We start from the raw sequence: 18,995 nt of genomic DNA, 5'->3' as shown, positions 1-18,995 counted from the left end.
AAAGGGCCCTTGCCCTTTTTAATAGTCGAATGTGATTGGAGGATAACTAACGCCCCTCTCACGCCCGCCATTTCCCCAAACACATCCAATCAAAATTTTGAGATAGCCATTCTGTTCAACGTACTTGAAAGGTCTGGAAATTATGTTTTTGAGGACTACAACCCCCTCACATCCTTCAGGTCAAGTGTTGTAAGTTATGCCCTGGGGCATATAAGGTTTATATAGAAAGCGTTGTCATAGAAACTTCAAAAAGGGCTCATTCGATTGGAAATTGAAAGGGCTATTACCCTTTTTAATAGTCGTAAGTGATAGGAGGGCAACTAACCCCCCTCTCACGCCCACCATTTCCCGAAACACATTCAATCAAAATTTTGAGACAGCAATTTTCCTCAACGTAGTTGAAAGTTCTGGAAATTAGATCTTTAAAGGATGACACCCCCCCCAGCCCTCAGGGCAGGATTGTAAGGTATGCCCTGGGGGTATATAAAGTTTTTATTGAAAGCGTTGTCGTAGAAACTTCAAAAGGGCTCATTCGATTGGAATTTGAAAGGGCTAGGGCCGTTTTTAATATTTGAATGTGATTGGAGAGCAACTGCCCTCTTTAATAGTCGGAAGTGATTGGAGGGCAACTAACCCCCCTATCACGCCCACCATTTCCAGAAACACATTCAATCAAAATTTTGAGATAGCTATTTTCTTCAACGTAGTTGAAACTTCTGGAAATTAGATCTTTAAGGATGACACCCCCCCCTCCCAGCCCTCAGGGCAAGGGTTGTAAGGTATGCCCTGGTGGTATATAAGGTTTATATAGATAGCGTTGTCATAGAAACTTCAAAAAGGGCTCATTCGATTGGAAATTGAAAGGGCCATTGCCCTCTTTAATAGTCGGAAGTGATTGGAGGGCAACTAACCCCCCTCTCACGCCTACCATATCCCCAAACATATCCAATCAAAATTTTGAGATAGCTATTTTGTTTAACTTAGTTGATAGTTCTGGAAATTAGGTCTTTGAGGATGACACCCCCCTCACAGCGCTCAGGGCAAGGGTTGTAATTTATGTCCTGGGGGCATATAAGGTTTTTATAGAAATCGTTGTCATAGAAACTCAAAAATGGCTCATTGGATTGAAAATTGAAAGGGTTATTGCCCTTTTTAATACTCGAAAGTGATTGGAAGGCATGACATTTTTATAGTAAAGATCGATGTGGGTACAATGTATCATTATTATTATTTTTATTTTTTTTTAATTTAGACCGGGCACTTCGTTTCGAAGGAGTTGTCTTAGGAACTTCGAAAAGGGCTCATTCGACTGAAAATAGAAAGGGCTGATGTCCTTCTTAATAGTCGAAAGTGATTGGAGGGTAACTAGTCCCCCTCTCACACCCACCCTCCCATTTGCCCATTATGTTTAAAAATTAAATGTTACCTTAAGATTAAATCAAAATGCATCGTGTTAATGCTAATTCCCAATAAGGCATCACAGCAGTATCGCAAGAACGACTGAGGATATTATGTTCAAACTTTCGGGACTACTTCTGCTCTTAAAATTTAACCAAATCAAAATAGTGTAAGTGTATCCAAGTTATCAAAGAAAGTAAATATATTTTTTTTTGCGAATGGTGTCAAGTTTTCTATATCAGGTCAACTAGAGGAGGTATGAAACTAAATTAAACACTTCTATTTGTATCCAGATTTTTAAAAGGGTGTATGTTGTTAAAAATTGCTGAAAATTTTTCTCCAGCATATAAATAGCTGGCCAAACTATAAATCCTTAACTTTTTCCACAAAATAAGTTTTTCAAAGAAAAGTTAAGAACTCCATTAAACCAAAAATGAGCAAAAATAAAATCGAATAATCTACCAGGCGTGAAACTACCACAAATCAGCATCGATAAATAAATGAAACCCAAAACGAACAGATATTACAATAAATAACCGAGTCAAACTCAAAACAAATCTTGACCGTTCTATTGCGGGCTATCGTGCAAGGGCAGCAAAGGATTATTATTATTAAAAAGTAAAGTTGAAAAGTTAATCGCTATGTGATTCACTTGAATTGATAATTTCATTTTTTTTTTTACTTCGTTTTTCTAAGGTACAAAAGTCATAATTACATAAATATTCTGTAGTGGATTTCTGTATGTAAAATATTTATTCAAAAATATGCACAAAAGTGTATATAGGACATATAATCATATATTTTAACTCAATAATGAAATGTTTATTAGGAAGGTAATTTACTTCCCTGCTAAATTAATTTTAATTTTCTACTGAAACTGGACCTTGTTCAGTAATGTAGTTGAAAGTAGCATGACAAATTTGTATCGAGGTAAAGGGAATCCAGAATACTTGAAAAAAAAGTTTCATTTTGTTGATTATTTCTGTTAATATCAAAGTGCCCTTTCTTTATAACTGAAAATACGACTTGACTCGATCTTTTTCGTTCGCTCTTGCTTATCTGGCAAGTTAAAAGTTTTAAAGACAATACGCAAACTTTAGCGCTCTTTGCAAAGATTGATGTCCAACACATGCCGTAAGTAGAGCATTTTCAAGGGTTGGTGGCACCCAGGGAAAAACTAGCTAAAGCCCCCCCCCCTCCTGGCTCAAATATAAGTAAAAAAAAGTCGAATAAAAGTGAAAAATTTGATCAAAGTGGGCAACCCCCCCTCCCCCTCAGCTGTGGCACCCCCAGCCCAGGCGCACGAGGCGGATTGCACGGGTCTCCTCCCCTTTGAACGTCTCCGGTTGTTAGCATTTACAACTCAAAACGAACCAAGTTACTATGAATGAATAAATGAAATCCAAAATTAACAAAAATTGAAATGAACAATTAAATCTAAAACGAACAGAAATAAATAAATAAATGAATCAAACAGTTCGTGATGGTGAACTGTAAGTAAGGAGCGACACGAGTCAAAAGTGACCGAAACTCTAAAAAACACAATTTTGATATCAACAGATATATAAAAAGAATTGGGCTGTTATGCTGATTCCAAATATATATGATTAGTTAAGTTTAGTGTTACCCATCAAAAGCTACGCCCCTGAGAAAATATGCCTGATTTTTGACAAAGATGGGAAATACACTTCAAAAGTTAAGATATCTTAGTGAAAATCATATCATCAGATTCAGCGTATCCGAGAACCCTATTTTAGGAGTTTCAAGCTCCCATCTCAAATGTGGAATTTTGTATTTTTTGCCAAAAGAAAGATCAAGGATGCGTGTTTATTATCTTGTTTGTTTTCCCCAGGGGTGATCGCATCGAACCAACAATCCTAGAATATCGGGAAAGGGCTCATTTGAATGGAAACTAAAAGTTCTAGTGCCCTTTTTAAGTGACCAAATACATTGGATGGTAATTTCCCCCCTCCCACTCCTCTTTTTTCCTCAAAATCGTCCGATCAAAATTTTGAGATAGGCATTTTTGTTCACCATAGTCGAAAGGCCCAAGAACTATGCCTTTGGAGATATCGTGAAGCCCCACAGCCCCTTGGGAAGGGTCCTTAAGTTATAAAATTTGGCCATTGTTTACGTATAGTATTTGTTATTGGGAAGTGTGCGTAGGCCTACATTATCCGGGTGGGGGGAGTTGAATTTTCTGCTGAGGGTATTTTCTATGACGAGAACTTCCCATGGGCATGGAAGTTTCTGGGGGGGGGTAAAACTTTTTGGGGGAAATTTTACACTGGGGGAATTTGCCAAAATTCCCATACGAATTTCTTTTTATTAGTCTTACTTTATCTTTGCTGACTCAATTTTACATGTGAAGATATTAAGGGGAATTGCCAGGGGGGAATTTTTACCTGGCTGAAGTTGTCTAGAGTATCTTTCCGTAGGAGGGGAGATTTTTCACGGGAGAAATTCGCCATGGAGGAGTTCTTCACGGGAGAAATTCTCCAGAGGGAATTTTTTGCGGGAGCAACTTTCAATTAGGGGGCGGGTTATTTGCAGGGAAACGTTTCCACGGGGGAGGGGATCTCCGGCATGATTTTAAAAACAATCTTTTCAAACGAAAGTGCGCTAAGAAAAATTTTTCATCTGGAAACGTCCTCAAGAAATTCTTCGGGAGGAAGTTTCATTAAGATCCACACAATAATAAACTTTTTCAAATGGTCTAAAAAAAACTTTAGCGTAAAGAGCGAGGTATTGAGGTGAGGACAACCCCTCTCATATAAGTAATAATTTCTGTTCGTTTTCAGTTTTAACTTTCAGATGAATTTTTTTTTTATTTAATTACGGATAAGAGTAGAGATTTTATACTTTAAAAACCTTAAAGGCTTGAATGTTATTTGCGCTTTACTGAAAACGATATTTGCTTGAAATGTTGTGTTTTTCCTTTAAGGACATTCACAATTAGATTTTATTAATACCGATATCTTGCTAATACTAATTTGTGCTATTCAGAATTTTTCCAGAGAGATATTCAGCCAATCAGAAAATTTTATGAAAAATCTCGGTAATAGCTAAATTTCGGTACTAGTAAAACTCCATTGTGAATGGGCCTCTATCATAACATAAAAAAAAAGAATTACTTAGGCCTAAGCTCACAGAAGAGAAGAAAAAACTTCTTCGAAATATACACTTGTGACTTCTTTTTCTTTTTCTTATTTTTGTACTTAGCTGACACGAGAAAAGTTTCAAAGAAAATATGCATAAATTGACACCTTTGCAGTGTTGGTTGCCCATGTATGTTGTAAGCATTTGGGGGAGAGGTTGCTGATGTTAGAACAATGTTTGATGAATACCAAAATGGACTCAGGATTTCAATACCAGATTGATGATTACAGTAACTATATATAGATTGATATGATTGTATATCGATCTTATTCAGAATGATTGATTTCCCTGTATTAAATATTGTATTTGACCTTAGACTTTTCAAACGACATATCTCACGAAATGATTGAAAAAAAGCGTGTAACATATTTTGAGATTGAATAAAGCGTGACTTTTTTTCTATGGCTGAAACATTCTTTAGATGAGTTTCAATCAAGGGGTCATACACTCTCTGTCGTATTTTCTCCGCCTATTATAGTAAGGTCCATGAAATTGTTCAACAGTTCCTCTAGCTTTTCGTCACGTGCCTCCTTGTCAGTCTTCATTTTTAAATTTGGGCCACTGGTCATGTATCTATACCTTCAGTATTCACGAAACTGGGGAGTGAGGAACCCCTTAGTATAGCTGGACTGACACATCGTTTTTTCGTAGCTATTTCGCGAACAAAAAGAGTTTTATATAGTGGTATTTAATTGAGTAGAACCGGAAAATCTTTATTTACTTTTTGTACTTTTGTTCATACTAAGGGGCTAGGTACTATCTTTTCCAAGTAGTTTATGCTACTAGGCATCGCCATTGGGGATTGTGGGCTGAGAGGAGTCCGTGTTAGTCTTTTCTAGCACCAATTTGGTAAAATATCCGATGAGGGGATTTTTACTATCTTGGAAAATATTTGCATTAAGAGAATGAAACTTTCTAGAATTGGATGAGAGACTAAATTATGTCCTGGAGACAGGGTTGTATCCAGGATTTTGTTCGGGGTGGGGGCTTATTTTGATCAGGGGGGGGGGGTACAAAGAAAAGCTCTACAAAGCAAAATAAAGATTTGTTTACACATATTTTGTTAATTTTGTATGAGTTGGACATTTTTTTGTTGGGGGGGGGGGGTGGGGGGCTTCAAACCGGGCACCTCTTCGAGGGGGGACGACTCGCCGTGGGAGGTATTTTCAAGCTCTTATCTCTACTTCTTTCCTATTTCTAAGGCTTTGAAAATTGCACAAAAGACAGGTCTAAACCTATCTTGACTTTGAAAACACAGTTTCAATGATTAAGTTGACTTGAAGCCATAATTTGATTTTTTTTTCAAATTTAAGACACATTTTTCAAAGTCTTTAAAACCTTATAGACACATACATATAGCAATGCTATGAGGCTTAGAACACTTTCCTTTTGTCTTCTCTGTGCTGTAGATGTATTTCTCGAAGCTTAAACTTTATAAAATAAAGTTTGCGCAAGTTCATGAAAGATCAGTGTCCTTTGGATAGAAAAAGGTGGAAACAGGTACTTCAATAGACCTTTCCGGGCCATGTCCTAGGCTGTGGAAACATTCTATAACCTTATTCGCCTGACGCAACTGTTTTCTAAGATAACAAAAAGCCCTTTATCTAGGAATTTACCACCAGTTGAACAGCATGTTTAAGCCCCATTCACAATCAGATTTTATTAAATACCGAGATGCAGCTAGCGCTAATTTGAGCCAATAAGATTTTCCATAGTGATTTTTCATTGGCTAAAAATTTCTAATTGGCTCAAATTGGAGCTAGTTAATTCTCGGTATTGGTAAAATTTACTTGTGAACGGGTTTTACAGGCTAGTGGAATAACTACTTACAATAACTACTTAGAGGTTATGGTATCGTCTTATTTTGGAAAAAAATTCTGCTTCTACAAAGAAAATAGTCAAACTAAATAATGTAGTTTAACGCAAAAGGAACTGATATAATTTAATATGCAATGCTTTAAACGTAGAAAAGCCAGCTGTAAGTTGTGTTCGTAACTCTAGGCAAGGTATTAAGGTGCAAGACAATTTGCTTAGTTTCAGTTTTGGTTCCCCAGCTCTAACTAATCGGCTTTCAAAATCTATCATGTCATTATCTGCTGGGATATTACTTAAAAGAATTTTTGAGGGATATGGATTTAAAATCCTATTAATGTAATGTAATGGTACGATATGTATGTAATGTTATGTTAATACAAAATATTGGATTAAGCTTTACTCAAAACAATGACTAGCTATATAAGGCTAATCACATTTTAGAATTAACCATTTCTAAAACAAAATATACAAAACCATAAAATAAAATAAACAAAAACCATATCTAAAACAAAATATGCAAAACCATAAAAATAAACAAAAACCATACTTAAAACAAAATAAAAAGACGTATGACCAGAGTGAAAAATCGATTCATTGTAAAACAAGTTTTACTAATAGCAAAAACAAGGAAATTGACGCATAATTCTTGAAAGCAGGACATTTGCTTATCCTGCATATCCTGCTGCCGCCAGCACATCTTCTCATTCGGGTTGCAGCATATCATCTAAGGCAGTGCTTATCCTGCATATCCTGCTGCCGCCAGCACATCTTCTCATTCGGGTTGCAGCATATCATCTAAGGCAGTGCTTATCCTGCATATCCTGCTGCCGCCAGCACATCTTCTCATTCGGGTTGCAGCATATCATCTAAGGCAGTGGTTCTCAAACTTATTTAGACACTGTACCCTTTTTTACCCACAAAACATTTTAGGTAACCCTTCTCAGTTACCGATACTAAGTAGACTATAGGCCCGTTCTTTTGCACTAAGATCTTACATCTAAGATCTCACATCTTTCTGCAAAGATTTCCGTTCTTTTAACTCATATTTGTTCTAAGATCTTACAGCTCAATGATGTTAGCGAAAAGTGCGAAGGACGCCATTTTTCTGCCACATAGAACAATGATGAAATACTCATCATTATTCTTAGACTGCTGATCAGAGCAGAATGATTAAAGGCTTTTACAAAAGAATGCTATAAGATGTAAGATCTTAGTGCTAAGATTTCACTTTTAAGCGTTCTTTGTCAAAAGATGAAAGATCTTAGCACAAAGATGAGTAAAAGAACGGCTCTTATAACTAAAACACATGTAAAATTGCCAATCCTAGAGTTAAAGGGTTGTTTTATTTTTTGTTGGCCGGCCGCGTGCCCCCTAAAAATTTTGGAGTACTCCCAAGAGGTACGCGTACCACTGTTTGAGAACCACAGATCTAAGGTATATTTTCGTTCGAAGATCGAACCGTTTATTTGTCCACGAAATATTAGAATTTCGTATATATTTACGGCTATTGCTTTGAAGCCCCTTCAACCCCTGATCGGCACTTCCCAAAAAGGCCAAATCAGCCATTATGATTTCAATGAAAAATTTGTGTACAGCTTCTTAGAAAAATAGCATATCCAACTACCTAGTGACAGCGTAGTGGATGAAGCTGGTACTCACGATCCAAGGGTTCCTGGTTCAATCTCACGTGTCACAAAGAATTTGTTGATTTGTAGTAGTTGGCTAATTTTTTATGTAAAATATGTCGAAATATGTCTAATTTTTTCCATATGTTTGAATCATTTTCTTACATCAGTTTCTATCTGGCTCAAGACAATTTTTGTTATAATAGACATAAGTTTTTGTCCGCAACAATTAAATTTTTTATTTTGTTTTCTTTAAATTTGGCTGGCGATGCAAGCCTCCCTTCCCCTTCAATTAAAGCCACTGGAAAAGAAAACATATTTAGTATAGTAAAATAATAAGATGTTGATGAGGGGTTGCTGACTTCGTCACTTGGTGTACATATTGAAACACTATATGCGGCACAGTTCGACCACGCTTGGCACGCGTCATCTGGTATACAATATTTCTGAGAGAGAGCGAGCCCTCGGATGTTGAAAGACAGGGCATACATAACCCCTTGTTATCGAACAAATCTAGCTGTTTCTCTGATATCATCCATCATCTACTAAGAGTTGATAATTATTTATATTATGCAAGTTGCTCATTTTTTTAAAACCGAGCCGTATAGCTATTCAATCGATTAAGATAATGTCTTAATAGACTGGCTTAATATGTGATCAATCTCTTTTTCTCTTCGACGTTTAGCTTTGCCTATTTCAGTCTTGAACTACATATCTTTGATCTATAAGCTAGGATTTCATTTAACTATTAGACATGCATTTGTTAGTTTTGAGTTTACTGTTACCTAGCAACTCTGAAAAAGGTCAAGATAAAATTCTTACGTAGACTAAAAATGTATTTTTATATTTACATAAACGAGAGGAAAAATGATTATTTAATTGACATTCTTCCGATTTAAGAAGTTAGCGGAGAAGAGGTCTAATGGTAAGTAGGGGGGGGATTGGTAATTGCACCTTTAAACTCGAAGAATTGTTTTTTTTTTGGTATTTTTATTGGAGAAAAATCGAAATCCCCCGGTAGATTTTGAAAATACCATTTTTGTATCTTCATTAAACAAAATTGAAGACAAATTCTTGCCTCCCCCCTAGACTTTCCTAAATTAGCGTTCCTGTAGCACAGCAAAGTTATTTGAACATTATGTTGTAATTGGGTGAACTTCAGAATGGACTTAGGTGACATGGAAGGAGGTCGGTAGTGGTCGGTAACCCGAAGTGGTATGTAGGAGGAGGGAGAAATAAATTGCGAATATGAATTTGAAAGGTGTGTAGTGACATACAGATGCTTAAAATTGTCTGAATTTATGGAAATACTAAAGCAGGATAAAAGAGATCGACACGAATGTTTTCTCGAGATCAAGGGGTGGCTGTTTGGGTAGCCTCTTATGAGGTTGAAGATACACTTGGACTTCAGAGTTGTTGGAGGTTCCCAGGGTATAAAGAAGGAGCCTCCTATTTTATGCTGTGTTTATTGAAGTTACTAAATCCACCTAACCTTACGGAAAATTTTAGAGGTAAAGATGGCATAAAATCAAATGATTGAGGTGTTTCTTTCTGTTTCGCCTGAAGAAAACTAGAGGGAACTTTATGATTGTCAACTAAGTTAATTTTACATTCTTTTTAACTACCTTAATTACCTTAATTACTACCTTAATTACTTTTTAACTACCTTTAATTAATAAATCCTTAATTACCTAGAAAAAGCTACCCGCAGATATTCAGAAGAAAAGTTTTACAGAAGAATGATAAATAATTGTCATTAAAATATGAAAATAAAATATAATAGAATATAAAAAATATAAAAATAAAAATGGTCATAGAAAAATTAGAGATTAAAGTCGGGCAAGACTTAATTTACCCATTTCGAATGTGTAATACAGGTATTTCTAAGAAATAACGTACAAGATTCCTTCATTTGAACTGAATCCAGGCTTGGAGGGTAATAAGCAGAATCGGAGACTTAATTCTGTTTATATCTCTGATAAGCAATATGTGCAGCCATTTCTCAGTCCAATACCCGGGACCTTCCCTTTGCTTTCACTCTTGTATTACCCTATACTATAATCCTACCTTGTATACCCCATTGATGTTCTCTTCTAAAAACACATTCATGGTCTTTGTTTCTTTGGTACTTACCTGTTAGCCAGTACACACTCGATAATCGTATATAATTTGGGATGCACATTTGCACATTAGGGGGTAAGTATAGAGGGGCTGCTTGAAAAATTTAACATAACCTAACCAAAATACCAATTAAATATTTATTAAAATATAGCTACAACGTAGTTTTCCTCTGAGTCGAAGCTAATTGCCTCCGTATACAAAGAGCAATTAACCGGTTATTGTCTGATTTTATAGATGTAAATCCTCGAGTGTGTACTGGCTAACAGATACGTACCTTTTTTAATATAGAAGAAATTTGTATTCATTTTCAAGGCCAGCGCTCTGTAAGCCATAAATTTCCACAAAGACTTAACCTACTGTTAATTTTTTTGTTCCTTTCAATTTCCAAGACTTTTACTGTTCATAAATCTGTTTTTCACTGAATAGTCTCTTGGTGTTTTTTCCAGATTGTCTGTCCCTTCTGCTTTTCTTTCTAAAGGATAGGACAAGTTACTTAAACTGGAGACAAATTGAATTTAAACGGAATTTAACGTCTAAAGCACGGAAAAGCAGAAGGCCTGTGTTTTCGTATAAATTTGTACTATTCCTTGTTAGAGCATTGATTTACTAGGTATAATCTGTCGTTTTGTGGAAGGTAGACAAAATATCATACCACCTTAGATGATACCTAAATGAAGTCTCGGGCATGACTGACCAGTTATAATTTTCTTCTTTTGGAAATTAAAATTTTCTAACGGAATATCGGGTTCGTGGAATATTTAGTATTTATACGTATATTATAATTTGGTTTTAGGAAACCTCCGGCTTTAAATTTCTTCGAGGAATACGAACTATTATATTAGATGCTTTGTTTGGAAAATTGTGAAAATGACTAAGAAAATGGAATAAAGCCCCGAAATCACAAATATAAATTGGAAAAAATGGCTATATTTCTGTGTTTTCTCTTTTATCTGAAATATCTATAAAAACACATCTTTAAGTAAAAAGGGTTTCTCTTTACTTGCTGCTCGTTATCACGAACAGCTTAATTAATGTGACCGAAAACAAACTGCATACGTAAAACTAAAAAAGAAACAAAATACAAAAATAAACCTCTTTCTTTTAAGGATGAAGGACACGAAATAACATTATTTTTTGCCCCCTGGACTCATCATAGGTCTATTCGTACCTAAAAACCGCAATTCTCCAAGATTTTCTTATGGTTGTTTCGAAATTGCAAAGCTGTTTGGACGATGCTGTATTTTCATCAGTGTTGCTACGTTACACCAAGAAAATGAATAAGCAAAACTCATTAGATAAATTTGACATCACTTTTTGTCCGCAAAAATTCAAACATTAAAAACCTGTTGATTTCAAAAAACAACTATACTTTCAAAGTTAAGCGACACCTTCTTAAATTGTTCAGTGCCATATGATTTTAGTTTTTTTTTTTACCCACACTTATATATCTTTGCAATTTTATTTACTAGGAAATCTAGTATACATCTATATCTAGTATACATCGAATATTTTAGATTTACAAAAGATGTTTATGAAGCTAATGTCCTGGAATCGTCACCCATAGGATACGTAATTCTTGGGCTAGAAACTACGAGTGCCTCTTCTCCACTCTACGAAATCACTAGCGGAGATCCATTTGATAATTTTTTTCTGAATCCTACTACTGGAACTTTAACCGTTGCAAGTTATTTGGACTATGAGATTCAACAGTTTTATAATCTTACTGTACTAGCAACAAATATGGTAAGTTGTTTCTTTTGACTAAATCTTACTAAATTGCTTTTTTTACTATTTTTTTAGCAGCAAAGTAACAATTAAAGTAAGTAAAAAACTTACTAAATTGTTGGTAGTACTCCTTCTCAATAAGACGATTTCAAAGGTTTGAACCTTTTTGTATATTACCTTGCTATTCCAGTAAGTCCAATAAGTAATTTCATAATTTCAAAATCAATATTTTTAATTTCCACCTCTCTTTACTATATTTTACAAATATGGTAGATACAATGAAATATATATCTTTTTGGTTTAATTGCTATAAAATTTACAAAAAGACTTAGTTTCTAAGGGCGTGAAGTAATATTTTCTCTTGAAAGGGACCTTAGACCAAATAATTTTGGCAACTACTGATTTAGACCATGAGATTAAATAGTTTTATCGTCTTATTGTGCTAGTAGGAAATATGTTAAGTTTTTTATTTTAGTTTATAATTGAACTCAAATAATAAAATGGCAAATTTTCGTTACCCATTTGAAAGAGGGGTTCTATAATAACTCGTGTTTTTCGGATAAGTGGAATTTCTTTGAGATGATCATCTTCAATCATATTAAAATGGGGATATCTACGAAGTTTCTATGGGTATGTCTAGATTGCTGTTGATATAAAAGATATGACGCCCTAACAACAAATAACTAATAACAATTTTACTAAAAATTGTGTTACCGCGGGTGAACACTGGATAAGTAGGTGTATCAAACTAGTTTACGTAAGGTGAATAATAATGTAAATTTGATTCTGATTAGTGAATAATTTTTAGTTGACCAATCATAAGCCATTTTTACGTTAAGTTATGTAGCTTTCTTTACGGAGCGGTAATGTGAACGTTTTCTCAGAGCATTTTGCCCGGCTTTTTTTAATACTTTGCTTATCAATAATTATGGTCTCGTTCCTATCCTTGACTGGGTCAAGTCTGGAGAAACTGCTCCCTCTCAATTTTTCAACATGCCAAATCTTGCTGTTGTGCCGTCTAGCCGTATCTTCTAGATATTCGGCAATCTATCCTAACCTGAAATAGCTATTACAGTCAATTCTTGGTGAAAATATCTAACAAGTCGAAATGTTTTTTATAAGAAAAAAGAGTTTTTTTGGTTTTGAGCGCGAAATACAAAAGACTTTAGAGCATTAAAATTTCTCTATTTAAGGTGCAATTGTGAATAACCGTTTTTTTTACAGTTTAGTATTGTGTTTTAAGCTTGTTTTGAAGTTTGGAACGCTGTTCAAAATTTTTGTATAGCCTGTATTTGAAGACATCATTTTTACTTTCCGCTAATTATCAATGACCTCAAAATGACGTGTTTTTTTCCCTGGACAAATTTTAGATATATTCACACCTGTAAACCGCGACTTTCTATGATTTTTTATTTATTTTGGCTGTTTAAAATAACGAAGTTTTTAGGGTAGGACCCCATTTTCGTCACTATTGCCACGTTGATCAATAAAATAAATAAGTAAAAGTAATTAGTTAAAGTTTGGCAACGCTTTTCGTTTGTAAAAATCCGAATATTAACAATCTGGTGATTACCATAGGAAACTAACACCTTCAAAGGAGATGCATTTTCTTAAGCTGCTTTGTGTCGTATGTGGAGTTTCCATCACGATCAGTTTCTAAAATGCTCCAGTTGCCCAAATTTACGTGCTATACAGCGATTTCCGGTGCTAAAGTTAAAAAATTTAGTGTAATATTGTAAAATAGCCCTTTCGGGCTACCGATGCCAACCTTGAGCATGTCATACAACGCTACACCTAATAACTAGTGGTAAAATAGCACTACGTGCTATAGGTGGCAACCCTGGTCATGTGCTTTTAGCTTGTGTTCTGCAGATTTTCACCCATGTTTCTTTTTTAAATTTGGCGCACGCTAGGCTACTGCCGAAAAACTCCACTTGGAAATCTGCAAACTGCACATGAAAATTAAAACTAAATCCCTGGTTTTTCCTAATCTAAGGTGTACTATATTAGGCACTTTAATTTTTGTTGCTTTCGAACTAACAGACACATGTTAGCAACAGTTGTTGGCATCGGGTTGTTTGGCATCGGGTGGTAACAGTTGTTGGCCTGGTTCCATCGGGACGATGGAACCAGGACTTTAATGAAGATTTCTGTTTAAGAAGTTCATTTTTTGATCAAGGTTAAAGCCTTGTGCGTGGATTTTAGTACCTTTTAGTACAAAGTGCTACCCAGTTAGAATTATAGTTTATTCAGTGGATGGAAACATCTTTTTGGGTGGCAACTAACTGGAGTCAAAAAATGTTTTTAAATTTAAATATGTAAAAAGAAGATGGATAGGTGTTTCTCAGATATTAATAATGGATACAGTGAGGTCAAAATTCATAAAAAAGACAAATATTATGTAGAAGAAAGAACGAGGATCATTCCAACCAGTTAAAAAGGGTGGACGAATATGCAGATATTTCAGTCGATTGTCTTTAGTCGATTGAAATATCCTCAATGCGCAGAAGTAAATAAAGAATAAAAAATATACGGATAAAAGTCCTAAGGACAAAATAAAAGCAAAACAAACACCAAACATTTGTCAAATATCTGCAAATTTATTCTTTTTTCATTGGCCTGAATTATCCTCGGTTTTCTTCTTAACCGTTTTTTTTTGTTTTGTCATGCATTGTCAGTGTGGACTTAGAAATTGTTTAGAAAGGAGGCTTTGAATAGATTGGGGTGGAAGAGGAACGTGCATAGGCGTGTTGGCCCCAGGCAGCTTGGTGATGCAGAGAATTTCTAGTAGTAGTTGTATAAAATGTTTTGATATTTAACAGTCTTTTTGATATTTATTGATCTTATTAACCACATTCAACGTGTAAAAAAAAAAAACAAAAAAAAAACAAAAAACCATGGCTAGTAGAAAAAGGCCACTCTAAAAATTATGGTTTTGGATATGTTTTTTTTTTTTGGGGGGGGATAATTTCATTTTAGCTAATTATTTTTGCTTTGGCTTACTTTATTTTGGCTTTGGCTGGTTTTACACTGTCATGTTAATCGTAAGAAAGGTAATGGGCACAGTATGAGTCCAAGATATTTTTTTTTCTTTTTTTTTCTTATACATTATGTTATATATATTTCTTATATCTCATATATTTAATTCTTAAATAATAATAATTATTTTTTCTTTTTTTCTTTTTTTTCCCTTTAATACAGTTTGGTTGTCAGTAAGAAAGTAAATGGACCCACTGCGAAGCCAGATAGCATTAAGCAATCTAATCAGTCAATACAATTCAGCTCCTTTATACAAGGTCTTGGAAGAAAATGAAGAAACGGTTATCATTTCTTTTCTTTCTTCTTCCGAACATGCTATAAAATTTCAACACAAAAAGTGATTTATCTTTAAATATGTTTTGTGTCATCAGCATTTAAGGGGAAATTAAGTCTGAAAATTTTTTCTTTACACAGGAATTTAGAGTGACATTGCTTTAATAGTTTATTGAAAGGTCGGAAATAGTTTCTTTGTCGTAGTTAGTGTACTTACTGCTGCGGTTAGGTAGGAAATGATGTTAGCAGCTACTCTTTTATTACATCATGAGTTAAGCAGGGCTGTGCTCTATCCCTCTTTGTATGGACTATTTTGATTAACTTCGTCTTGAGGAGCATAGTACAGGCAATAAGAGATCAGAAAATCACAAGTAGCGTAAAACGTTTCATGGGCCTAGATTATGCTGATGATTTAAGTATCCTAGATGAAAGTGTGAGCAAAATGAATGAAGTTTTAGAGGTTCTGCGAGTTCAGGGTTCTAGTATTGGTTTGAAAATTAATGTTAAGAAGACTAAGTCATGAAGGCTAGGAATAAGTGAAGATGAAAAGGTGACGTTGGGTAATGAAAAGATTGATCAGGTGGGGAGCTTCACTTACCTTGGTAGTATTATTGGTAAAGATGGTGGGAGCAGTGAAGATGTTAAAAATAGAATAGCCAAGGCTCAGGGTGTTTTTTCACAGTTAAAAAAAGTCTGGAAGAATAGAAAGATAAGTCTGCAAACCAAAATTAGAATCTTAGAAGCTACAGTGATGACAGTTGTCAAATATGGCTCTGAAGCATGGACGCTCCGAAAAGCGGATGAAGATTTGCTAGATGTTTTCCAGAGAAATTGCTTAAGGATTGTTCTGGGTACCCGGCTGACTGACCGTATTTCAAACAATAGGCTATACGAAAAATGTAGTTCAATACTACTTTCTAGGTCTATAATGAAAGAAAAATTGAGGTGGCTAGGGCATTTTGTGTGGATGAAAGATGACAGATTGCCGAAGATTGTCCTTTTCGTTCAACCATCATGTGCTCACTAATAAGTAGACCATCCTCGTTCGGACCTAGAAACTTCCTTAAAGGAGAATTGATAAGGAAAGAGAACTTTGTTGGCAGATGTAAAAAGAAAGATTTTGAATATAGTTGAGTGGAGGAGGAGCGTAAGTAACTACTTTGGCCCTAGATAACTTGGTGCTGTAATGAGTTGTTAGTAGTAGTAGTAGTAGTTAGTTTATTCACCTCTTGTGTACGAAGATATTGATTTGTGTGAGACTTTTGGACAATTTTGAAGCTGAATATAAGAACAATTCTAAAATATAATAATATTCTGGTATTTTTACCTCAAAATTAAGACTATGGAACCGGCTAGCTGAAGATCCCGCTGTTAACTCCTAGAACTTCAGCATTTTCATGTGTGGTTCCTGTCCCTTTAATCTTTAGGGATACTGTTGTAACCCTCTCATTTTTGAAGTTAAAGTTTCAACAGTGACACTATTTTTCAAGGTGCTGAAGACACCGACACCGAGAACCTTTGACCTTTTATGTTGATTTTTGAAGATACAATTCCAACGTGACTCTCTTGATTTTCTGGCGCGACTTTGAACTCCGACTCTTTCGATTTGTGATGGAACTATGACGAATTGCCAAATTTTATACGTCGTAATGAGACTTCTTTTTGTTTACTTTTTAGTTAAGGAATTTTACTAACTTTATTTACTGAAGTTACTGACTTTAATTTTGTTTTGCAACTGGTGTTCGGTTTCAAAATGACTAAACTAGCAATAATAAGAAAAGTAGCAGTATACAATAGAACAAAAACGTCAATTTTGTTTCATTCAATGAGAAACTCTTTAATGTTAATTTTGACTTCTACTGCTGCACCTTACTGCAGCACCAAACCACCTGAGGCCAACGCAGCTGAGCACGCTCCTCTTCCGCCCCAATCTATTCAAAGCATCCCTCTTTACACCCTCCCAACAAGTCCCAGTTTCCTTAAAAACTTTCTTACGACCCCTTCCCATTCTATCTGGGGACGACTTGCTTTTCCTTCTGCCATAGATGGTTGGCCGAAAAGGACGATATTTGGCAATCTGTCATCCTTCATCTGGAGAACCTGTCCTAGCCTTCTCAACCTTTCTCTCATTTTAGCCCTAGAAAGTGGGATAGAACCATATTTTTCGTGCAGCTTATTGTTTGATATACGGTCAGTCAGACAGGTACCAAAAAGAATTCGTAGATAATTCATCTGGAAAACACTGAACAAATCATCTTCCGTCTTTCGAAGCGACCGCGTTTCAGAACCATACTTGATCACTGTTGTAAACCTTTACTACTCCTTTCTTGTGATGTTAGAGCTAAGGGCTCAAGTGAGAGGAGATAGAAGAAGAATGTCGTTACTATAAACTATTCATTTATTCTACAAAGTCTGTATGAATGCAAGGCCGTACCCAGAGGGGGGGGCTACGGGGGTTTGAACCTCTCTCGAAATGTTTTCTTGACTTGTAAAAACGTAACAAAATATGGATGTAAACGAATTTTGTACACGTTTTTGAGTTGTTTTTTTTTTTGTTTAACCCCCCCCCCTGAAAAAAATCTTTGAGTAAAACCCCCTCCGAAAAAAAGTCCTGGGTACGGCCTAGTATACATGGTTTAATAACAAACACAAGAGAAGAACTTTACAGAAGTACTGCACGAGAGGAACTAACTTTAAGCCCTTCAGAAATCCATATATAAATGGTTTCCAAGGTTCTTAGAAACACGTTCTACTATATAAAACTGTCCGAGTTCCTCTTTCTGGTATTATAAAACCTAGTTTTTCTGATTCTCATTTCCAAAGGACAAATCATCATAAATTCCACAAACCCGTGTCCCTCTTAGGCTTCTAGAATGCAATATAGACTACAAGATGAAACTGACCCACATTGCATTAAAATTAGGTGGCATGGTTCCTGCTCCAAGCGTTGCATTCAAAAGTTTACACTAATAATAATAATTTATTTTTAACCCGCTAAATTAACAAAAGCGGAGTATAGATATAAGAAAGAACAAAAAATGCATACAAAGCGACTAAATACACAGTAATACACAATAAAACACTAAATACGCAGTAAAAGCACAGCAAATACACAGTAAAAGCACGAAATTAAAGACGGAGGCGGACAAACCCATGATGAGCTGGGAGAGCCTTCACTGTCTGGGGGATATTTTCAACAAGCCCAACAAGCTTTTCAATTATAACTGGAAGCCCAAAAACTGAGACAGGGTTACAGTTCCAGTACCACAGGGGAAAATACAGTAGAAAATATGAAATTTTATGTTTTTTTCTCAATAAACTTTACGGACGTTTTTTTTTTTTTTTTTTTTATCTAAGATTTTTCCCAAGAAATTGTCCCCTTTCCTCTTCTCTAAAAATTTAATATTATCAAATCTGATCAATAGTACTCACAAGAGGCCTTGGGTCCCTCCTTAAATCTATAAATGAATCCTAAAGGCTCCTTGCTATTTTATATATATTCTAAATTATTTGATTGTTCTTTTACCTTTCTACCACCCCCCCAGCCCCTAAGGGCTCCTTTTAACAAATGTGAACCATCTAAAACACATTCTTAACATTTTCATCTGATATACATTACAGTAACAACAAAAACAGAACACAACATAGAGAAATATTAACAGAGACAACATCATATTCAACATCCTAGACAACAACATAAACAAAAGACATAGATAAACTAATAAACGAAACAAAAGACATAGATAAAGACATAGGATGCCTTTATGGAGCAAATATGACCTTAAATGTGTAAAATATGACTTTCCTTCTTGTTGTCCATTAATTGAACCCAAATAATAA

At 35.2% G+C, this 18,995-nt stretch overlaps 1 protein-coding gene across 2 annotated transcripts in view; it reads left to right on the top strand.

Moving 5' to 3' along the window:
- The window catches only part of kug (FAT atypical cadherin kugelei), a 413,066-nt gene that overhangs the window by 230,573 nt on the left and 163,498 nt on the right, over positions 1-18,995 (top strand). For both annotated transcript variants that reach the window (XM_089099328.1, XM_089099327.1), the window contains one exon: positions 11,633-11,861. In XM_089099328.1, coding sequence (XP_088955454.1) covers positions 11,633-11,861 — 229 coding nt within the window. The remainder of the gene's footprint in view (positions 1-11,632; positions 11,862-18,995) is intronic.

The sequence above is a fragment of the Artemia sp. Qi Xiang Cuo genome, chromosome 13 (assembly GCF_049724085.1).
Source record: "Artemia sp. Qi Xiang Cuo chromosome 13, ASM4972408v1, whole genome shotgun sequence".
NCBI lineage: Eukaryota > Metazoa > Arthropoda > Branchiopoda > Anostraca > Artemiidae > Artemia > Artemia sp. Qi Xiang Cuo.
Note: the sequence above shows the minus strand (reverse complement) of the source record. Positions and strands in the feature narration are given on the sequence as shown.